Source organism: Protopterus annectens, chromosome 16.part0, assembly GCF_019279795.1.
Source record: "Protopterus annectens isolate FY-2018-M chromosome 16.part0, PAN1.0, whole genome shotgun sequence".
Lineage (NCBI taxonomy): Eukaryota > Metazoa > Chordata > Ceratodontiformes > Protopteridae > Protopterus > Protopterus annectens.
Genome location: NC_056750.1, coordinates 260,490,765 through 260,515,619, shown reverse-complemented (window position 1 = coordinate 260,515,619; position 24,855 = coordinate 260,490,765). Strand labels below are relative to the sequence as shown.

At 40.4% G+C, this 24,855-nt stretch overlaps 1 protein-coding gene across 5 annotated transcripts in view; it reads left to right on the top strand.

Annotated features, from left to right (window-relative positions):
- LOC122791042 (myomegalin-like) overlaps positions 1–24,855 on the top strand; it is a 3,200,315-nt gene that overhangs the window by 1,709,835 nt on the left and 1,465,625 nt on the right. For all 5 annotated transcript variants that reach the window (XM_044058817.1, XM_044058818.1, XM_044058820.1 and 2 more), the window contains exon 28: positions 13,874–14,008. In XM_044058817.1, the coding sequence (XP_043914752.1) occupies positions 13,874–14,008 (135 nt within the window). The remainder of the gene's footprint in view (positions 1–13,873; positions 14,009–24,855) is intronic.

Genomic DNA, 24,855 nt, shown 5'->3' with positions numbered 1-24,855 from the left:
AAACTTAGAAAATTGCTAGAATAAAAGGTTTTGTGTTACCATGTAATTTCTGAAGAATATGAAGTCTGAAATTCAAATGCATGTTATTTTTATTTATTTAACATTTGTTAAGGAAAGTCTGACTTGGAACAAAAGCCAATTTTCAGCAGAGGCCCAGGGAAAAACACTCCAGACATATGTCTTTGTAAGATGGGAGAACATGCAGACTCCACACAGAAGGCACCCCAACCAAGAATCAAACCAGAGAACCTGTAGCTGTCAGGCAACAATGCTACCAGTGCACCACTGCACTACTGACTGTGTAAGGAAACAAAAATGCAGAAGCCACAGAATTTGAGGAAGAGGACAGAACAAATGAGGCAAAAATCTGCAATTTTTTTACAAATTATGGTGGGTAGGGAATTCAGGCCCTTGCCACCTGCACCCAAGGTACAGGGTTCAAGCCTGAGGGTATTCTCTACCCACCACCATGTGTTCTTTCTAGCCACCAGTATGTAGCAACTGGGGCATTTTATACACACACACGTCTTCTGTTGCTTGTAATACACTTACTTGGATCTAGGACCTTCCGTTGCTGTATAGTTCCATATATCACTCCACTCACTAAGCTACGTCCCGTGAGATGTCACCGATCCTGTGGTGAAGTCCTTCCTTCCTGCGAGAGCAGGCCAGCCTGCAGACGTTCAGTCTGATCCTTTTCCAGTCTATGCAGTTGTAACCAACTGCATAGACTTCTGGGATGCTCTTGACTGCTGTGTTTCTAATTCAGATTGCTGCTGGTTCAGCAGCAGTCTGGATGTCGGAAATGCCACAAGTGCGCATGGGTGAAGGTCCTCGATTTTTGTCCTTATTTTTTATTTTCTTTTTTTTACAGCTTGCGGGGGGGGGGGGGGGGGTTGTAGTCCTGCAGTTCAATAGCATGGGCCGCCACTGCTGGTAACTTAGTACAGTTAGCAAAGTCTCCTGCTTCCACTACTGGAGCCACCATGATGTCACCATCCATATCATGCCAAACAGGACTCGAATTCGACATAGACATATTGGAATGTGCACCAACTGTCTCTGCTTGTGTGCTTAAAGGATAAGGGTGCACACTTAAATCCAACAAAACATCATCTCCTGTGGTGTTCTCCTGAGGCATGGTTATAGAAAAATAAACAAAAATAAAACAAACTATATACCAGCCTCTAGGTGAAACAAAGTAATTTCACCTTTGTGGTTTATTTAGTTAGGTGTGCACAGCTTTTTACATTGGCTAGATTAAAGAAGCAGTTGAAAAATAGGATGTATGAGCATTATTATGCCATTAAAAATAAAAACATGGATAATGCCTTGGTTAGGCACATGTCTTTGCAGGAAGGGCACACCAAGTTTTATTTTTTAGTTGTAGATCACATTCCAGTGAGTTACAATGGAGACAGAGAGGTTGAGTTGATCTTTAGAGAATTTTGGTGGCAAGTCCTGTTTAATGCTTATAACACACCTGGGTTGAATGCAGCAGTTAATTACGAAGTTATTTTACAGAGAAAAAGTGTATGTGACAAGTGCAAATGAAAAAGTATGCACTGTCTTTTCTTTTACTATGTGTATTAAAACGTATGCATAATATATACATATATTTTAACATATTGTAGCTTTTTTGGTGTTTTAACTTATGCAAATGCATCTTTTAACTAATGTGAGAGTATTGCATGAAAGCAGGAGTGTTACTTTAACAAATAGTTTGCATATTGTATTGTCTTTGATGAAGTATACTTGTTGATTGGCCACTATTTAATTAGATAGGGTTTAAAACATGTTAAGATTAAAACATGTTAAGATTACAAGTTTTCTTTAGTTCGGAAAAAGGACTTGTTGAAGGTCGAAAGTGCTTAACCTGAGCAATACTGTCGAATTTCAGCATTTTTTGTGGATTTTTGTGAATATTAAAGTCCTTTTGCACAGAGCTCCTGGTGGCACCTCATTTTTTGGTGATTTATGTGACTTTTGTACTTTGTTTCACCTAGAGGCTAGTGTATAGTTTGTTTTATTTTAGGAGATAATGTTCACCGAAAGCATTCATGTATTTTCTCAGTTGAGAGAGCTGTAAAGGTAAGACAAAACTAGACCGGACTTAGTAGAAGCACAGGGGCACCATGTGTCTTGGCATGGATTACCTTTCTTTTAGGTTAAATCAAGTCTGTATGTGCGGCTGTCATTTGGGGACATTTCTTATTACGAGGGTAAATCTTCAATATTTGAAGATATACATAGTTTTGTGTGTTAGTATTAAGTTAGTAGGTTTTTGGGTGGAGTATTGGGAGCATGTTTGTTTTTTGAGGGCTTTCAATAAAACAAAATGTTTTGTGAGATGTGACATACGTCAAATGGATATGACAAGAAACAACTGTATAAAAGTTCAACCTGTCAAACAGTGTATGCATGTAACACAAAGGCTGCAACTAGACATTTAACAAAAAAGCTGTTGTACATAAAAGGTGGGAATGATAACTTTTAGAATGATGCTTTCTGTAATGTATTTAAATGTCAATGGGCTCATAGATAAATGCAAAAAAAAAAAAGAGTAGTGAACTATATTAAAATGTGAAGTGCAAATAGCCATGGTACAGAAGACACAATTGATAAGAACTGAACATGTATATTTGATAAGGACAGGTTTTCAGGATGGTTGTTCAGTGGAATAACTGGGACAAAAGAAAAGGAGTATTCCACTAGTGATAGAAGATGATAAAAAAGATCATGGTATACTTGTAGTACTAAGGCGCTACTGGGAGGGAGGAGGATAATATTGGCATGCATTTGTATTCCATCTAAACTACTGTAATGGAGCTTAAGAAGAGTCCAAGAAAATCAGCTTTTCGGCAAGGGATATTACTTTTAGGTGGTGTCACTCATCCCTCTCTAACATAGATGACAAGCAGGTGGGGTGTTTCGTTTAGATGCTTTAATACATTGTAACACATCAGGATGGATAGTAATGTCATAAAATATAAACAAACTGATTAACAGACTTTGTTTACATACATGGTTACATCTCAACAGCTTACTACAAAATGGCAGTCAGGCTTGCATGTGCTTAGTATTTATGCACTTGTGCAAGCCCTTCAATAGCTTCTTAAAGGTACATACACACACATTGATCTACATGTGGGGACTGGAATTTGATTTGAAGCAGTGAAGATGTGTATGGGGGCCCAGAAGGGAAAGTATAACAAAGGAGGGTAGACTTTTGAAGAAATATATGAAGAAATTTGGCATGCAAGATGTGAATTCAGTTCTAAGAGTTCGGAGTGAATTTACATATTATTCCGTAAGGTACAAAAACTGGAGTAGGCTAGACAGAATTTATATTTCACAGGAACATCTGCATAATTGAAGGTCTTGATATGTACACACTTTGATTGTGCGCCAATAATTGAAATAAAAATACAGGATAATGAAATAAAAGTGTAACTCTGGTGCTTTCCCTCCTATATGTTGAAAAGAGAAATGTAAGGAATGAGTAGTGGAACTTGTTCAGGAGCTATTAGAGAAGATAGAAATTTCTTCTGAGAATATAGCTAGGGAGTGGAATAAAATTAAAGTGGAGTTTAAAAATAGGGTGGAAATAAACTAAAGGGAGAGATGGTTAAGAAGTAACATGAATTATTTAGAAGGACTTGACAAATGTTAAAGTATTGCAGAATTGGGGGAATCTCACAAAAGAAGAAGAGGAGCAACTCCAGAATGTTAAACAGAAAATAAAGGATTGCCTTGCTAGTATGCATGAGTTTAGAAAGATTGTTAAGCAACTGTTTTTGATAACTCTAGATCACAAAAATGACTCAGGCAACAGAAAGAAAGGGCTGTTGACAAGTTTAGGGAGCCTGTAACACGGAAGGTAACAAGAGCTCCTGTAGAGGTATTATAAATATTTCAGAAATTCTATGAACGTCTGTATAAAGCAGAGAAATATAGAAATCAAGAAAAGGTACAAATGGAAATGTTTATGGTAGAATTGAATATGCCAACGTTAGGGGTAGATGAGGCTCAATTACTAACAAGATGGGAGGAGATGAGAATAAAAATGGTGATGTATAACCAAGCTGTAGGAAAGTCCTCAGAAATCAGTGGAAAAGCTGAATGTTCTGGAAGGTTTTGTTTAACAGTATTTTAAGAGGAGGAGAAGTACCAACATCCTTGTAATACCTAAAGATGGCAAAGATTCATCAGATCCAGCTTCATACAGGCCTATTCCAATGCTAAACCATGTGTTTGTGTTTGTAATGGCTAAAAGAATGGCAAAAGTGATGTCAAAATTGATAAGATATACATCAGTGTGGTTTTGTGGAGGGGAGGGAAACATTTGACATTAACAGAACTTTGATGATCCAGATGGAAGCAGAATGTAAGCAAATACCACTGTGGTTGGTGAGTCTCGATGCAGAGAGAGAGCATTTAATAGAATTAACTGGGAACTTATGAGCAGGGCAGTAGAAGCATTTGCATTCCCTGATAAAATTGTAAGATTGATTAGGAGGTTGTACAAGGGATCAGATGCAAAAAATAAAGTGGTTGAGGTCCTGTCTGATAATTTATACTTGTGCAGAGGAACCAGTAAGCGGTGTCCTTTCCCTTTGTTTGCATTATATTTAGAACCATTGGCAAAGAAAATAAGGGACTCAGAAATTCAAGGATATAATTGGTACGGTAGTCAAGAAAAGCTGTCTCTATTTGCAGATGATATTTTATACATGGCAAAACCAGAAAAAGGCATTACAGTGTTGTGGAACATTTTGAAGACAGTTTCATATCTTTTCAGGATACTAAATTAATAAAGATAAAACAAAGGCAATAATGGTAAATATTATGTACCCACACACAAATTGGTTCAGCAATATCCATATTTATGGGGAGATACTAAAATGAAGCATTTAGGAGTATGGATTAAAAAATTATTCTGGTGTGGCAGCTAAGGATATGTAGGAAAGAGACTAAGCAAAACATAACACAAGAATTGAGAAATTGGAAGTTTTTTTATGTTAAAATACTTAATGCTACTTTAGGAATATAATATTCTGAATGATTATTGTTCTGCTTAAGATCTTTATCCAAAATCCTTATTTCTTGAGCTTCCCCCCGTTTCATCATCATCCCTTTCACTTTGAATTATAACTTTCTGTTTGTGCTGTGTATAAGAGCCTTAACTGTGTAGCTCTGACATATCACTTTAAGTAATCCCAAACCAACTTGCTCTATTGAAAGGATCAGCTTATCCCACTTGACTCTTGCCCCCTCTTCCTCACCCCCTTAAAAATCATTCATTTATTTTCTAATTAGTTACCACAGCTTTTCTGGTTGATAAAAGTATGCTTGACCTGTGTATAAAACTAAAGGGACCTTTTTCACTACTAGTATCTTGCTATCCATATCCATTAAACAGAGCTTCATGTTTCTCACTTTTTGCATTATTTTTTGTTGAGTCGTTTCCCACATACGTTTAGCTGCTATAACAGAGTCATTTTTAACCCATACTCCAAAGTATTTCATTTAATCATGTCCCATAAATATGGGTATTGGTGATCCAATATTGTGTAGGTTACATAGATAACAGCTATTGCCTTTATTTTATCTTCATTAACTTTCATATCTTGAAAAGACATGAAACTTTCAGAATGTTCCACAACACTGAAGTGTCCTTTTCTGTGTTTATCAGGTACAAAGCAAATGGTGTCCTGTTTCAAAAATTGGTGAAGCTCAGTATTTCAGCCATATGTTAAGTCTAGATTTTTTTTAGTCACATTTTGGCAAGTGTGTTATGTATAACTTTTCATTTCAAGCTATTAAAGTGATTTCAACATATGTTGTAGTCTCTTTGGGACCAGACACTGCACCCTCCCTAGTTACTACTGTTGGTTCCATCCTTTAAGTAGATTACTTGATTGCACCTTGTCATTTGAAACAGATGTGGCAAGACCCTTCAGTCCTTCTCTTCCCTTTCCTTTCAGGTTGTGATTTTGATGAGTCTGATATATGGGGGGGGGGGGGGGGGGGGTGCTTAATCTGCTTGAATATGGCATGGTTAACAACTATTTAAGAGAGACAGCACATCGCTGTAAAGGAGCTGTTGCCAGTTATTCTGTCCATTAAAGAAGATGCAATTAGAGTTCTTAAGTGATTTTAGACATTAACATTAGAGTGTGATATTTCAGTAAAATGCCACCTGCTGGTACTGTTTGTGCACACAGTCACTGTGTGTACAGCACTTCAGATTCTCTTAGCAGAGAGATTTTCGCACACAACGTGTGGCTCTTAAGTGCTGTAGGAGTCTGTAAACTGACATTTTTTTTTTTGGCAAACTGCAGTGCCCAGTTTCTGAAATCTGGTCAAAAGTACAAGATAAGTACTTAAAGAATTTGGATAGAATGTCTGTTAGCTTTTGACTCTCTTCTCTTATTATAAATGTTATACTAAAAGCAAAATGTGCATTTTGTTTCTCTGCTGTGCTGATGTGTTCATTCTAATAAACTGTTATAATTGTGTTTAATTTCATTTCTTTTGCACATAGTACTTGTAAGACTTGGTTGTATGCTGGAGCTTTTTAAAAGCAGTATACATAATATATATCTGGTATACAGGAAGGCATTAGAAGGTAGGATGGTGGCAAGTGAGTGCTTAACCAGTTAGCTCTGCTCATGTTCCTGTTAGTTTTTCAGTTTTAATTGTTCATCCCAGTTTTATTTTTTCAGTTACACTTCCATCTTAATTCACTATCTAGCATCACTCCTTTACAGAGTAGTGGAACTTTTTGATGTTTCTCATCATTCACACAGCTCTGTCTGGATGCCAGGACTATGTCTTGCCTTTTAGCTGTTTTTTTTTCTCTAGATGATACTATCTGGTTTTAGACATATCCATAAGGTGTGCATGTTCCTGCATTTGTTTAGAGTGCCATTTTTGACAATTGATTTTGACACCTGAAATTTGGCATTTCTCTGGGTCCTGCTCATTTTGTCCAGTGAGGTTCTACCACAGTGGGATTGGTGTCTGTGCCCTTTCAGTGTTAGGTTTTATGGTTCTTGGTACATCTGACAATCTTGACATTCTGCCGTTTTGTTTGCTAATAATCAGCCCATTTCTGATCCATGTGGTATTGTGTTGAGTGTGCAATTTTTTAAAGTTTGTGATCTTTCCAAAGAAGGTCTTACTGTGTCATAGTTTTATTTACTTACAAAAAATGTTGAATAAACAGATGATGTCCTTCATATCACTGTTGCAGTATTCCTTACTTAAGGGACCTCCTGTCAAGGAAAGCCCCCATGTCCAGCTAGTATACCAAAGTCTATAGTTCTTATAGGTGTCTTATGTCACATGTATGCTACCGACAAAAGGCTTATGGCAAAAGTGATGTCAAAATTGATAAGATATACATCAGTGTGATTTTGTGGAGGGGATGGAAACATTTGACATTAACAGAACATTGATGATCCAGATGGAAGCAGAATCTAAGAAAATACCACTGTTGTTGGTGAGTCTCGATGCAGAGAGAGCATTTGACAGAATTAATTGGGACTTTATGAGCAGGGCAGTAGAAGCATTTGCATTCCCTGATAAAATTATAAGATTGATTAGGAGGTTATACAAGGGATCAGATGCAAAAAATAAAGTGGTTGAGGTCCTCTCTGATAATTTATACTTGTGCAGAGGAACCAGTAAGCGGTGTCCTTTCCCTTTATTTGCATTATATTTAGAACCATTGGCAAAGAAAATAAGGGACTCAGAAATTCAAGGATATAATTGGTACGGTATTCAAGAAAAGCTGTCTCTATTTGCAGATGATATTTTATACATGGCAAAACCAGAAAAAGGCATTACAGTATTGTGGAACATTTTGAAGACAGTTTCATATCTTTTCAGGATACTAAATTAATAAAGATAAAACAAAGGCAATAATGGTAAATTATGTACCCACACACAAATTGGTTCAGCAATATCCATAGTTATGGGGAGATTCTAAAATGAAGCATTTAGGAGTATGGATTAAAAAATGATTCTGGTGTGGCAGCTAAGGATGTGTAGGAAAGAGACTAAGCAAAACATAACAAAATAATTGAGAAATTGGAAGGTTTTTTTGTGTTAAAATACTTAATGCTACTTTAGGAATATAATATTCTGAATGGTTATTGTTCTGCTTAAGATCTTTATCCAAAATCCTTATTTCTTGAGCTTCCCCCCGTTTCATCATCACCCCTTTCACTTTGAATTATAACTTTCTGTTTGTGCTGTGTATAAGAGCCTTAACTGTGTAGCTCTGACGTATCACTTTAAGTAATCCCAAACCAACTTGTTCTATTGAAATGATCAGCTTATCCCACTTGACTCTTGCCCCCTCTTCCTCACCCCTTTAAAAATCATTCATTTATTTACTAATTACTTACCACAGCTTTTCTGGTTGATAAAAGTATGCCTGACCTGTGTATAAAACTAAAGGGACCTTTTTCACTACTAGTATCTTACTATCCATATAAAAAAATGCTGAATAAACAGAAGATGTCCTTCATATCACTGTTAAAGTATTCCTTACTTACGGGACCTCCTGTCAAGGAAAGCCCCCATGTCCAGCTAGTATACCAAAGCCTATAGTTCTTATAGGTGTGTTATGTCACATGTATGCTACCAACAAAAGGCTTATGGCATAAAGGTGATTTACGGACACGCACACAATTTTTTTGCCACCAGTCAGAATGCCATTGTTGAATGTCAGTCTGAATGCCGCTCTACTGAGCTAGTTACCAAACCATTTTCTCTAAGTGCCCCCTTGGGGTTTCTTGTCTTTATTCTATTTCTTGTTGTTGTGTCCATGTCATTCAGTAAGGAAAGACGTCTGTGTGGGAATTAGATTCCCAGTAAAGACCATCGTCTCTTTTGTTTTGGTGCTTCCTACGATCTCGCACCATTTTCTGTCTGCCAGATGTTTGTGCCTAAGACCCTATATAATTTTCTCTCCTCCTTTTCCATGCACGTAGCGAACCAGTGCCATAAGTTGTTGGCTCAGGGTGCTATGGCAGAATCCTTCCATCCCAGGTGCCAGCCATTTGCCAAGAAGGCGGCCAAAAAGTTAGGTTTGATCCGGCTGCTGCCCAGAGAACTATCCAGTGGTTGTTTCAGATTCTTGTGCCTTGACCCCTTTCGGAGGCTGGCATAGTTCTGGCTTCTCACACATTCTCAGAGGCTTTTCAAATGAGTGTACCTGCTGTTGAGGGGGGACTTTGATTATAAACAAAGGACAGAGGGGGATTCTTCAGATCTTAGTAAGGGAGGAGATTCCTACAGCCATCATAGTCACACCAGGGGTCTGACCCTCTGAGGGGTATTCAAGCAGATGTCTCACAGAAAAAGAAACACAGGAAAGCATATTTCCTCTGTTAAGGGTCCCCAGTGAAAATGTCAGGATTTCACTCAGTTTATTTAATGCTTTGATGGCCTTGAAGACTTTTCATGGGGTCTCTTTTCCTGCTTCTCTCAGGTCTTCCACTACACTTGAGGTCCAGGAAATTGGATTCATTGGATGAGAATCTGGAATTAGAGGAAGAATCCTTGGCTTATTCTTCCCAAGTCACTTCCCCTTTGGACTGCAATTCAGAGGAGAAGGACTCTCCAAGTCCATACTCCCCTTTAGAAGAGCTTTCCTTTGGGGATAACAGTGCCGCTATGATGGGTTATTTTAAGTGGGATTTTTCTCATGTCTTTGATATTCAAAAAAGGTATTATTGAGTTCCTGCAGGTGGAGTCTCCTAAACTATTTGCTGTTCCGGGCTGTCTTTCTGGATACCTTCTTGGCAGCGTTTGTAGCCCCTGACTCTCACCCTCCTGCACCTAAGAAGTCAGATTCTGTAAAGTGCTTAAGGAGTGCATATTTCTTTATACTTGCCCTTCCGTAGTGTCAGTCTCCTCTGACAAGCCATCAAAGTTTTGCCCTCCACCAAAGCTGTTTGCTTCTGAAAGGGGAAGTAGGGTTATGGAAGAGGCTGGGCAAGAAAGTTTACACTTTGTCCTTTAGGGCCATCAACTGCCAGACTCACATGCCCAGGTATGTTTTGGCAGTCCTTTCTCAGGTTTCTAGGTTGTTTCCTGATCTTCCTGACTCTGAGGGAAAGGCTTCTGTCTCTTTCCCTGCTAGCCTATATTTTGAAAGTTCCCCAACATTCAGTCGAATTCAACTTAGATGCAGCTAATGCCGCTTTCAGGGCTGCTGCTTTTGGTTTTGTTATGAGGTGTGATTTTTGGCTTCATCATCAGGCTTTGCCAGATGGCATTAAGGCCAAACTTCAGGATGCTCCTTTGCATAATAAAAACTTTCTAGATCTGCGGCTGCAGTGCCTTTTTAAGTGTCTCCAGGGCAAGGGGAAAACCTTGCAGGAGCTGAAACATTTGTTTTACCTTTTCCTAAATTTCAGAGGAATTATCCCTCCAAATCTGCCTTTGTTCACAGGCAATATCACTGTCCTCCCAAGGGCAAGAAGGGTTCCAGGCGTGTGCCTCCTGCTCAGTCTACTGAGACTCTGGCCACTGAGAAACTTTCATTCCAGGAAAAGTGTGATCCTATTTGACAGTTTGCTTCCTCCTTCCATTGGCCAAGTTTCCTTATCCCTCTGTCTTTCACGGTGTTTTCCAAATTAGCTTCATATCACTTCACTTTTGGGGTTCTGTACGTTATTGTTCAGGGATATTTCATGGTTTGGCTATCCCTTCTCCCCTTTTCAGGCATTCCTCAACCTCTTTGGGAACATCTCTCATTTCCCAGAGGTTCTTCACTCTCTTGACTGAGGGCAGAATTCAGGCTGTGCATCCTACCCAGGTAGGGAAGGGATTTTATTCCAGCATGTTTTTGGTCCCATAAAAGGAAGACAGACAGAGACAGATTCTGGATCTTTCCCAGCTGAACACCTTTCTCAAGATTCCTTCATTTCGGATGTTCTCTGCAGACATGATTTCCTCCTTTTCTACCCCAGGCCTTTATGGTGTCTGGTTCTCAAGGATGGCATACCTTCACTTTCCCATCCATCTCCTTTTCAAGAAATGTTTGTTTCTCTGTCTCTTCCTTGCATTTTCAGTTCTCTGCTTTGCCCTTTGACCTGTCTACTACCTCAAGAGTATTGGCCAAATGCCCGATTCTTGTCCTTACTTTTTTGTAGGATTCGAGGTATTCAGATCTATCTACTTATTCAAGCTCCTTCCCCCAGCAGTCCGCTTCAGGATCTTATGTTTACTGTTTCCCTGTTACACAGTCTGGGGTTCACATAAACATCTAGAAATCAGTTCTGACGTTTTTCCAGGATAATATTTTCTATGACTACAGACTTCAGACAGTTGCCATGTTGGCATCTCTGCCTACTTCCAAGGTTTTGTCTCTCATTGCCGTTTTCTAGTCCCTTCTTCCTCTGGCATCTGTCTGAAAGACGATATTTCTGTATGCCTTCCTTCCCCTTCCTGTGTTACAATGAATCTTCTGTCCCAAAATCTTGCTCATCACGACAAGTTACCTCACTGGGTGGATCTCTGACGCAAGACAAAGGCATCTTGTATTCATCCTTACTTGTCTGCTCTTCAATTGACTCTGTGGGTGATAAGGTTTTGATCCTTTTCAGGCACCTATTTTCTGAGGACATCCTTTGGTTCTGCAGGAGGCCAATAAATCTACTACCAGGAAATCATATGTGTCCAAATAGAAGCAATTTTTCTCTCTGGTCCCCCTCTTGCCATCAGGATCCCCTTTCTGTGGAGGTTCCTCTAGTTGTATCTTATTTGTATAGTCTGCTCCATGCTGGGTTGGTATTTTCGTCATTTAAAGCTCACCTGTCAGCACTTTGTACTTGTCTGCCTTTGACTTATCCTCTGGTCTCTAGATTTGAGGTCAGGCAGTTCCTTAAATACGTCCTTCATATCAGGCCTCCCAAGAAGCATATTCTGCCTTTCTGGGACCTCAGTTTTGTACTTGGAAGAATTGACGCAGGCTCCTTTAGAGCCTGCCTTTTCAGCTTCCTTGCAACATTGTACTTTGAAGTCTCTTCAATTACCAAATCCTGCAGTGAAACACCAGCCCTGTTGTGTATTTGAATTTCATAAAATTAATGCAGTCTGTTCCCCTCAATTTCTCTAGTGCAGTAGAGAATCTCCGGTTTTCTGTGCACACTCTGTCTTCCAGTTCTAATTCTAATTTCTAAAGTTTTAAATTTCTTCTTGAAAAGCCCCATTTTCAGCTAGCCTTTGTTTGTGTCTTTCGGCTTTTCCCGGTTAGGGGTCGCCACTAATGATTGGTAGTGGATTTTTACTACCGGGTTACCAGCCCTGATGCACAACCTTCAACGAAGGCACGCCCCATTCACGTATGCCTCCACACAGAAGACGCTCTAGCTGAGAATCGAATGGGACAACATCTTGCTATGAGGTGACAACGCTACCGCAGCACCACCACCGCAGTCCATATTCAGCTAGCCTATTCTTCATTTTATCTGGTTTTTTTTTTCAGTTTTATCAGTTTATCTAAATAGGCAGTTAAGGCTTCTGCTTTTCCAGACATTTGATATTTAAGTTGATATATTTCTTCATTCATTTGTTTAAATACCTCTGAATACATTTGATTTATTTTTCACTCTAAATTACTGGAAGCCATCTCCCATATTAAAGTTGAAACTTCTTTTGCTGAACAGCTGCAGAACTCATACCAGACAGTTTTTCTGTCGTCTTTTACTGATTGATTTTTCCTCTCCTTTTTCTGGTATATTTTTCTCTCTGGTTCTCCAAATTTCCTATTTGCTGGCATCCAGCAATATAATTACTAGTCAGTTACAAAATTTTACCCAAAGTGACCGCTTAAATGACCATTTTGTTTCAGTTTCTGTTTTTACTGGGGGAAGCTGAAATCAACCTGTTAATCATTATGCAGCAATCTTGAAAGTCTATGACTGTGAGGAGGCTGAGGGTTAAGACAGTGTTTGGGAAAAATTATGTACTGTATTAAGATATTGTATTAGTCTACAGGAAATGACACTAAAAAGTCCTGCATAAAAATATTAAGATTTATACATGAAATACATGGTATTTAGTGGAATTGTAAGTAGAACCTTCAAGTATAGAAGTGAGAGCAACCTCTGTGGCACAGATGGATCAAGTCTTGATGGTGTCCCAGCGGACCTAGATTCAGTTTTCAGGCTTGAGTACTTCTCTCCTGTGGGAGAGGGGCGAAATGAGTGGGCAACACTCTCACCTCTCCTGGTAGAGAGGGAGTTAATTCTTGCAGGAGAAGCATCTTGCTGGATGTGTGCGTTGTATGTACAGACACTCAAGGTCATGCACAACTGGTCATTACTTCAGACGACGACTGAATATTTTGAGTGTGCTGAGGTGTAGATGAACCTTGGGCTTGTCTAGCAAGGCACTTCTGAGTTTACTATCCCACAGTGAAAGTTGTAAAGTACCTCAGCTGCTTATCGAACTTTGGTTGCCTGGGCCATAGTCAGTGCTTTATCCCTCTACATGGCTGGTGAAGATTACGGAAGGTTTGGATTTAAGTGGTGTTGCTATACTTGGAGAAACCCAAAAAAGGTTGTTTGAAAACAGCAGTACACAGAATGGGCTGTAAGTTTCCTGGTCTTTTCAGTGAACGTGTCAAGTAGACATTTTCCATAGTGGGCACTACTGTAGACTTGGGTAATAAAACAGTACATCTGTTGATAGTGGTACACGGAAAAATGCTAAATAAAACCATCCCATTGGGAGGGAGATGTATTCTCATTCTGAACACAAATTTACCAAATCCCATTTTTAATCCCTTCTCATTGTGAGTCGTGTATAAGTGCTATCTTGATGTGCTTTAATCTCTAATTGTTTCTAGGTTGCTGAGCTGTTACTGCTGTTAAAGGAACTGCAGACTGCAAATCGGGAGCTTCAGGACAAGGCTACCTTGGCAGAATGCTGTTTAAGTTCTGAAGAGCAGCGTGAAATGTCATTCTTATCAACTCAGAAGGAGGTAATACATAATTGTCTAGTGGCCTTAATAGCACTGGTAGCATGGCTTTTTGGCATACTGTTCTTCAAATGTCAATTCAACTTAGAATACTAATGAAATGTCGTATATGCCATAGTGTTTACTGTTTTCATTAGTTTGCTACCAAAATTTTAAGTGATTAAATCATGTAAAACATGCACACACAAGTTTTGTATTAAGGGAGGGGCATATTATTACTTTTATGTACAGTTTGAAAAGAATTAATGCTTGAACATGTGGTTACTTAAAGAAGATTCATAGAATTAATTTTAATTGATCTTCTATTTTGTTGATCATTGTAAATTTTGTCCTCAACCTGACTCATTGCCAGACCATTGGATGCTGTTCTGTTAAGGGATATAAATAATCATTGAGATAATTACCAGCTCCTTCACTTTTTCTTTTTCCATTTCCAGGAGGAATTACATCCATGAAGGTTTTATTTATTGGTAATCAAACAAATGGGTGGGACCATGGACCCTTTTCAAAGTACTTGTATATAATTAGTTTGTGCCAGCCCGTTTTTGGAAGGCGAGAGAAACCCAGAGTAAATGAAGACAACACATTTAAAAAATGGTTGCATGCTCTGAGTACTCACCAGTGCTATCTGGAAGTCAGGATTGAAACCCAGATATTACAGCTGTTTGGCACACATCTTAATCACTTTGCTCGCATGCTGCTGCTTCCTAGTTGGAATCTGCAGATTCTGGCGTCTAGATAGCATTGGTGAGTGCTAGGTGCATTCGACCATTTTTTTAAATGTGTTTTTTGCATTTACTCTGGGTTTCTCTCGCCTTACAAAAATGTGCTGGTAGACTAATTATATGGTTAAATCATCTCCAGTATGCACCCATCCGTTCCTATTCTTCATTTTTGAAGAGTGATTCAAAAGGTTTAGGGGATTCCAAGTTTTTTGTATTTAGTCTAGGTTAAGACGAGTCTAGACATCTGCCTGTGCTCCCATTAGTGAAAGATACTTTCAGGAAAATGTGGGAAATTGTAGTGTATATTCTTTTCATTCTTAAAATGGTTGACCATAAAGTAGTGCCACCAGTTTGGATTTCTCTTTATTTAGGGCTAAACATTTCTTGTCCGAGGTTGATTCACTTGGGGTATGCTGTAGCTAGTGGAGGGTCTCCAACCTCTTTGGGCACTTTCCTGTTATAAAGAAGTCAAAAGATTGAAACACTTGATTAATAAGATATTTACATCATGGCTTGTGGATCAGAACCCAACTTACTGGGGCTGTATGGCTTGATGAACAGAGATGTTCCTAAAGGACGTTAATCACATTCTTATATCTTTTTGTATGCTTAGGTTGCCACTTTTGCAATCAGCATTTCCATGGCTTCCTATCAAAATGTTATGGAGCTTTTTCAAAACTGTTTTCAACAGATGACTTGAATGAATCTACAGTTTTGTTATTTTAATGAAAAGAAAGTTTCATTTTAGTGACTGGCCTAACAGTGTTGTTTATTGTGCGATGATTCTCAGCTTTACTTTTGTCACACATTTTGCTTTTATTCCTTGCCATTTTATTCATGTCCTTAAAGTAAAAAATTAAGCATACAAGGAAGACAGATAACCGAAATTATGACCATCTTTAAAAGGCTGCATCCAAAACCTGGAAGACAAGAGTATGCGATCTGTTTCCGCAAATGACTAGGCTACAGTATAATCCATTTGTGGTAGAGCGTCAGTTGAACAAGAAGTCGGACCTTTAAAAAATGATTAGTATGATTTTCAGAGCTCAGAAGAGGTAATGGTGCAGAAACAAATCTCATCAGCAAACAGATCACTTTACTCTATACAGAACCATGGGGACGGAATGTTAATTGAATCTGAAGGATTGTTGGGGATACTGCATGCATCAGTCATGGGAGATTATCCGCCAGCCAGCCAGCCACTTTGGGAGGAATGAGTTGATACTGTCCATAGCTATATTAACAAACCATTACCAATCGAGACCGTCACTGGTTATTATGTTGTGTCCTTCCTTCATTTTATGATTTTCTTGCATTTTTATGAGTTCTCTGCCTAGTACTCGTTTTTCTTGATTTTTTTGGTTTCCCTGCCTTTAGTGTTGTACCATTTCCTGTGTTCTGGATCATGGCTGTAAAATGTTCTGGGACCATTCCATCCTCCCAGTTTAACATATTTGAAATAAAAATAAACAGACACGGATTTGTGTAATTTAACAGTAGTAGAGGAAGCTGTTGTGTGATGTATATCCTTAGTTTAGGATTATTGAGATTCTGGAGATCAAAGAATAAACCAGATCAGGATAAACCTTACAGATAAATATAAAGATAGAGAACTATTTCATGTGTTTAGAAAAGCTGGAGGAAGAGAGTCTTTTTTTTCTTCTTTTTTATCTAGTAAGAGTTATAAATATTTAGAAAAAAAATACCATAAAATTCCCGAGGAGCTGTTCAGCACAGTATGTTGGTTAAGTCTTTCTGCAAAGTCTTGTTTTCCACACACAAATTAATTGCAGAATACTGTGATGCACTGCCTGTAAAGATTTCAAGGTTGACAGGCTAGTGTGAGCTAAAGGCAGGAGTCAGAGTTTGACGTGGCAGAGTTGAAGATGTTAAGATTTGCACTGGGTGTGACTAGGATGGACAGGATTAGGAACAAGTATGTTAGAGGATCAGCCCAGGTTGGAAGGTTTGGAGACAAAGCCAGAGAGGCAAGATTACGTTGGTTTGGACATGTGCTGAGGAGGTATGAAGAGTATATTGGAGAAAAGATGCTAAGGATGAAGCTGCCAGGTAACAGGAAAAGAGGGAGGCCTAAGATAAGGTTTATGGATGTGGTGAGAGAGGACATTGCAGGTGGTTGGTGTGACAGAGCAAGGTGCAGAGGACAGGAAGAAATGGAAATAGTTGATCTGCTGTGGCGACCCCTAACGGGAGCAGCTGAAAGAAGAAGAGGAGGCTAGTGTGAGCTTACCTTTCAACCAGATGACTTGTATCTCTTCCTGAGGACGTGAGAAAGCATTCACCTTTAGATACTGCTGTTGGCCTTTGCTTTCATTTAAAACAACAAAAAGACCTTTCCTAAACACACCACTTTTGAGTGTCGTTATTAAATGTGTTAGCTATGTGTTTCAGACTTGACATACTTGCCAAATGTTTCCAACTGCTCTCCTTTAAGTTTTTATCTATATATTTATTTTCTTCAAACACTTTTTATTATGAAATAAAGCTCAATATTTTGTTTTCTTATAGCCAGTGCAGTGCTTCTGCGTTGTACGTGTTTTCTTAATCCATCAGCATCTGGTCTCGTGATGCCTCATAACCTACAGCCAGAATTCTAGCTAATACAAGCAAACTTAGCCACATACTTGAATTACACTAACCTTCCTTGCTTTCAGTATAGAAAACCTCAAAAATTCATCATTTTGCTGCTTGACCTTTGTGTCACTATCCGGTAAAGTTAGTTATCCAAGATTAAAGTGTGTGCTAATAAAAACATTCTTTCTCACATCTGTCATCGGTTACAGTTCGCGCCATTACTAGGACTGTTTCTTGTGCACATATTCAGATTCCATGCTTTCCTCTTACTCAGGATATTTCTCCTCCCCTTATTGACTGAAGTCTAAAGTTCCCAGGTCTTTATTTTATTCACTGGAGGTTCCTTAGATTTCCATCTTCTTGCAGCTGTTCTCTTATCTGCTAACAAAATCAGCTCCAGCAGATCTTGTTTACTTCAGGAGACAGGCCCCTCCCAATACCAATTGAGCAGGTAGTTTGCTTTTAGTGTTGTGTATTCATCTATACATTCCTATATTAAACCTTGCAATTATAATCTTAAATCCTTCAGTCTTGGATAATCCCAAAAAATGTGGTCCTGGGGACCTATCTCCTTTGCAGTTCACTTTCAGCAATTCCTAACATTGGAAAAAAAAAAACACCTTGTTTGTTTTGCTAGGGCTACACAGAGGCATTTCCAAGCAAAAATTCTGAAATGGATTCATGTAGTAATATATCTTGGTGCTTTACATATTTCTTCTCAGTGTTTGCTGGGAGTTTGTATTTCTAGTTTTGGTTTCCCAGGCATTGGTCTTCTCAAATCCTTCCCTTGACTGTCGTAATTCTCATATAACAATTTATATACCTTTCCTAGAATTTTCTTAAAGTTAGCCTGACAGGTACTAGGCTGTGTCATAAGGTCCCTTCGTTTTGGGAGCACTTCTTGCTCTTTTTTGCTGCATTTTGGTCTATAATTTCCTATTAAACCTCGGTAGGTACATTGTCCCTTTCTGATACATGTATTGTTGAGTTTACCTCTATAATTTGCTTCTAAAATTGCATCATCTTTGCGAATTTTTTGTAGCTGTGACGATGTTCTAGTTTCTCTAAAAAATGAGTTTGTACTAATGTTTGCCCCAATTGGCTTGAGCTGCTTTTTAAGGCATTTCTTGGCTATTTTTTAAATGTAATGCTCATCATAGTTTATATCCTTAATCCACTTTTGCCTTGAAAAAGTTGGTCTTTCTCAACTTTGGAACTGCACACATTTACTCATTATTTTTCTGTCCCATTTGGGTGAATAATCTTGATATTACATTACATGCAGAAGTCTCAACAGCACCACTTCACAATAAATGTTTGTCTGGTGTGGTCATCAGTCACCCTTTTTCTTCAGGTAATAATAACTTAGTCCATTTTATCCTAAGCTTCCTCCCACCCCAGATGAAGGCTTTCAACAATATTTCCCAAGTCTTGTCTTTTTGAAATGTAGAAAAACACCTGATTTAAATGTTCTTCATGTTTCATTGTTGCAGTGATCACCTGTGGTTATCCCTGCTGTGGTAGCCCTCGGCCAGCCCAAATACCAGAGTCAATGTTTTTCTGTGCCTGCTGCTGTTGCTTACTGCCTGACGTCAGGTTGTCAGTGGTATAAAGGAAGGCAGCAGATGCCATTATATCCGTCTTTCTTGCCGTAGAGCCCTTAGCAGAAGCAGTTTGCAAGTGTGCCGGTTGGTCGCTACCAGAGTTTGAATTACAGCTAAAAACGTCTAAAGCTAAGTACCCAATTGGGGTTCCTTTTTTCTTGTACTAACCGATGTCCAAAAAAGTTAATTGTCTCGCCTGTGGAAAGCAAATGCCACAGAGAGACTTCACTTTATACTGCGTCACTTGTTTAGGCCCAAACCATGACTTCCCCCATTGCTGATTCATTGCCCTCTTTAACATGAGAACCATTCGTCATAGAACTCTTATTGTAGCCAGGTATTTTCATCTTCCGTCTTCACATTCTGAAATGGTGTCCGCCAACAATTCGTAGACATTCTGAAAAAATGTAAGGATAAAGATAGAGACAGATCACACAAGGCTAAGCCTTATGATGACTCTACCGCCAAGCAGGTAATCAGTTCTCTGAAATTCAAGTGAGGGGCTTTCGCAACCCCTGATACCCGATTCAGTACCTTTGCCGCCCTCTACTGAGACCGTTTTGGAGTCGGGTATGCTGCAGAAATCTTTTTAGTATTCCGTGCCTTTGGTTGGGTCTGGAGCTGCGATGCAGGCCCTTGCTTCTGAGGAGGTTTTTCGTACTACCGAATCTGGACAAAAAATATCTTCTCCGACTACCATTTCTCTCAGACCGATGGATACTCTTAGGCCTAGAGGCAAGGCCACTCATAGGAAAACTACCTCTAGCCACCATTTTACTTCTGCTCCACCTCCCTAAGCTCAAATTCTTAAATGGAGGATCTTATCACCCTTATCAGGGGTAGTCAGGCCACACCTTCTAAAAGGAAAAGAGTCCTTTCTCCTGAAATACTGACAGAACAGGATTCTGAGGAGTCTGATTATTCAGATTTTGAAGAGGAACAACCTCTGACTGCTTATCTGGATTTAGATGCAGAGGAATTAATTCTTTCTGCCTGCCACCAGAAGATCTTTCCTTTGGGGAAACCCTTCACACCCTCAGGGAACATTTCCACTGGGAAATCCCAGGACTTCCCTTTGTCTAAGAAAAGACTGAACGTTTTTAGACCTGCCCCACCACAGACTCTTGGCCATCCCTCCAATCCTAGAGGTGGTTGATGATGTCTTCCTTGAATCCAGCTTAACTCCTGACGCCCTCCCACCTGCTCCCAGAAAACCTGACCGGTATTAGAGTACTGGATTCTCGGAAATACCTGTACAGAAATCCTGCTGCAGACTCAGAGGTCATTACACAGGGACCAAAAAGAGCTAAGACTAGTTTTGCAAAGAATCCTATTCCTTCTGACAAAGACTCCAGAGCTCTGGACAGATGAGGTAAAAAAGTATACACCTCTGCAACCTTTATCAGAGCACTCAACTGTCAGTTCCACATGTTAAAATATCAACACCACACTTTGGACCTATTAAAACAAAATATTTCAACCTTTCCTTACTGTGGCAATTTGAAAGAGCAGATTTACTGCACTCTACTTGTTAAGTGGCTAAACACTTATTACACTGTGGAGATATGACGCCCTAGAAGCCTCTAGCAAGGCAGCAGTGTCATGATCTGTCATTAGGGAGATGTGCATGGTTGAAGGAACAACCTCTCCCTGATCATGTCAAATCTAAATTACTTGATGCACCCTTGGATAAGGACCACTTGTTTGGAGTAAATGCAGAAGAGGTGCTTAAAAAGATGGAAGACTAATCAAAATCTATTCAAACAGTACAAGATTTCCTTCAGGTGCAACCTCCTAGTTTCAGCAGGAATTTTCCCTCAAAACCATGGTCTTTTCCTGCACCTAGCAGACAGGGGCAAGGTAAGCCCCGCAGGGACAGACCACCCAGACTCCTATCCCAGGGACAGCAGACAACCAAACTGTGGACCACTTCCACTCTAAGGCAGGAAGTTCTAAGCCATCTCTTTATGGCAAAAACTCTAAATGACTCCCTCTCCCCTCTCTGCCCTCTTTTCACTCACCAAAAACTAGGAGGAAGGCTCTCCCTCTGCAAAGAAAATTGGCTTTCTGTAACAAAGGACCAATGGGTCTTAAAGATAATTTTTCAGGGATACAAACTGTCCTTCAATGAACTCCCATTTCCAAGAGGGTACCCAGACTTACCTCCAAGTCAGTCTGCAGAGGCATTGAAACAAGTCCGAGTTCTCATATCTCAAGGGGCAGTAGAACCGGTCCCCTCAGATCAGACAGGCAAAGGCTTTTATTCCAGACTATTATTCCTCGTTCCTTGAAAAGAGAGCACTTGGCACCCCATCGTGGATCTATCCATCCTGAATACCTTCCTGGTGGTCCCCAAATTCAAAATGCTAACTTTGCAGCTGCTGCCTATGCTGACAAAAAATGCTTCGTTAGTTACCCTAGATCTGAACGATGCCTACCTCCACATCCCCACAAGGGAATCCTGTAGAAAATTCCTTCACTTCTGAGCAGGCTCACAACACTTTCAGTTCTCTCCACTACCCTTTGGCTTATCTACTGCTTCCAGGGTATTCACCAAATGCTTAGCCCCAGCCATAGCCTTTTGCAGACAGAAAATTATACAAATTTACCCTTATCTGAGCGGCTGCCTCATTCAGGCAGATTGCAAAGAAAAGTTCCTTAAGGACCTCCAAAAAGTTCCTTAAGGACCTCCTCTTTGTCGAAACCTTCCTAACCTCCTTAGGGTACACCATCAACGAGAAGAAATCAAGGCAAACACTCTCCAGGAAGATCATTTTCTTGGGAGCACTGCTGGTCACAGCATCCCAAATGGCCTTCCTATCCCCAGAAAAGCAGAGCTTCCTGCTTGTCTATTTTACCCAGCTGGCTTCCAGATGTCACCTCACTACGAGTAAGTTCCTGCAAGCCTTGGGGTACATGGCATCTTGCATCCTTCTAATTTCTCTGACCAGGCTTCACATGAGAAAACTTCAGTGGTACCTAAAGAACCTTTGGTGTCCGCACTCTCAACCTTTAGAGACCTCTCTACCACTGATTCCTGTATAAGGGCCAAGTTTCTCTGGTGGGCAGGGGCCTGTGCCCAGAACAAGGGTCTTTCCTTCACCCACCGCCCAACCAGGCAGACCATTACCACCGACGCCTCAGACATAGCTTGGGGCGCTCACCTACAAGGCAGGTACACCCAAGGTCTTTGGGATGCCCAGCACCCTCCCTTACATATCAACTGGAAGGAAATGATGGCAGTACAAAAGGCTCTGACATCCTTCAGACCCCATCTCAAGCCAGAGGTTCTCCTTATCAAAACAGACATCACCACAGTAATGTGGTACATCAACAAATAGGGAGGGACCCAATCTTGCCCTCCGTGCAGGCTAGCCATGAACCTCTGGCTGACCGCCTCTTCCATGGGACTACACCTGATAGCCCAATACCTACCAGGGATCAACAAAAACCGGCAGACCACTTAAGCAGAAACTTACTGGATCCCCGTGAATGGCAGCTCCACAGAAAAATCATTTTACAAATCGCTCAGGCGTGGGGAGGTGGATCTCTTTGCTTCTGCATCTCAAACATCAGCAGAAAAAAATCTGTACCAGGGAGTATCACCACTTATCATGGAAGATGGATGCCTTGACCGTCCTATGAAGCACCCTCTTTGTGTAAGCTTTCCCTCCTCAGCCTCTTATTCCCAAGGTGCTGATCAAAATAAGGATGGAGAGACCAAAGGCCATCCTCATTGTTCCAGATTGGCCCAGACAGCATTGGTACCCCTTACTGCACAGCCTGACCTTACAGCCTTCCAGGCAGCTTCTCCTGATCTCAGACCTCTTAACTCAGGTGTGTGGGGGGACGGGACACTGCACCCAGACTTGCAGACTCTCAAACTATCAGCATGGCTAATACTCTAAAGCCAAACAAGGGGCCCCTGTTAAGCAAACAGGTCCTAGACGTCATCACAGAGGCCAGAAGACCCAGCACCAGAAAATCTTACGCGGGAAAATGGAAAGATTCTGCTCCTGGAGCCAGTCCAGAGGGGGCAGTACCTCACAACCTTCCATCCCTCTTATCCTGGACTACCTAGCGGGGCTACGTAATAGTGGCCTCTCCTTTTCCTCTATTAATCCACTCCTCATCCATTTCAGCTCATTCTGATACAGAACAGCCCCTGTTTTCTCATCCTTTGATTAAACAATTCCTCAGAGGGGCTTCTAATATCAGACCTCCCAGAAGGCCAGCCACTCCAGCCTGGGACCTGAATTATGTTTTGGAAAAACTAACTTTACCACCCCTCAAACCTGCTGCTTCAGCAGAACTACGATACCTTTCCTGGAAGACTGCTTTTCTCCTAGCTATCCCCTTAGCCAGAAGGGTTTCAGAAGTTCATGCGCTGATAGCCATTGAGCCCTTCATCATCTTCCATGCAGACAGGGTCTCCCTGAGGACTAATCCCTCCTTTATGGCCAAGGTAGTATCTAATGTATCTCTCAACCAGGCCATACATCTACCCACCTTCTTTCCTAACCCTCAAAACAAGGGGGAAAGAATTCTGCACTGACTTAGACGTGCATAGGCAGCTCAGATACTATCTGGAACATACTAAACCCTTCAGGGAAACAGACCAACTACTTGTCAGCTTTGCCCCAGGGGCAGAGAAAAAAAAACATTTCCAAACAAACCATTTCCAAATGGATATCACTCTGTATCCATTTCTGCTACAGATTGCACGGGAACCCCCCTAAGTCTGTTCAAACCCATTCCACTAGGGCAGCCTCCACTTCCACAGCATTCCTCAGAGGAGTTCCCACCAGGGACATCCTGGAAGCTTCCACCTGGACTTCTGTCCATACCCTTACCAAGTATTACCACCTACCTGTATTTTCTAAGGCTAGGGCAGGGTTTGCCTCTGCCGGGCATGCTGACTCATTCCTAGGTCTCTTACTAATCCTACCACTCGTCTCCTCAGCTTTGGGAATCCTCCCACAGATGACTGCAACAGTGAAACACAGAGAACATAGTACAGTTGTGTGCACTTACCATAAATGTAGATGTTCTAGTGTACTCACTGTTGCAGTCCCGGTTTCCCACCCTCATTCCCCCTTATATCTTCTTTCTTTAGGGAGACATAAGTTTCTAACAGTGGCTTTTATCCACCAGGACCACTTTACCATATTTACTTGGGCCTCTGACTGGTTGGGACAAGAAAAACTGATGTAATGGCATTGGCTGCCTTCCTTTGTAGCACTGATGATCTGACATCAGGCAGCAAGCGACAGCAGCCGACGCAGAAGAACATTGACTCTGGTATTCGGGCCGGCAGAGGGCTACCACAGCAGGGATAACCCACAGGTGATGACTGCAACAGTGAATACACTCGAACATATACATTTATGGTAAGTGTACACAACTGTACTTCATATCCCCTGTGCCTTACAAGTAACCTCTGCTGGATTTGAAGCCTTAATGTTTAAATCTCCATAGTTTGCCCCTTTGAGATTTGTACAGAATTGATTTTATCTGCAGATTTTTTTTTTATTTTGTTTTTGTCTGAATAACCACCAGCCGGTCTCACTCTTTACCATGTAGCAGCTTCTCTCTCCTCTCAGTATCTGCACACCCACTGAATTATTTTTATTATTGCTAAAGTGAGTCATAGTGGTAGTGTGTTGATGGGTTATTTTTTATCTTGCTACATGTAGTAAAATCTTTAAGCATGTATCAGACTTTGTTCAGTGTGGTTTAAACAAAACCTAAATAGGACAAAATGTAATGAAATTCCAGTTAATTAGTGTGAAAATGTGAGCTAATGCACTTTATTGCTACATCTCTAACATTAGGTAATCCACAAGACAAAACTCATATTTATTAGTCCATCTCTGATTTGGAAGACTACTCAGTTTTACTTCTTTTGGAAAGGCCACATAGTGTT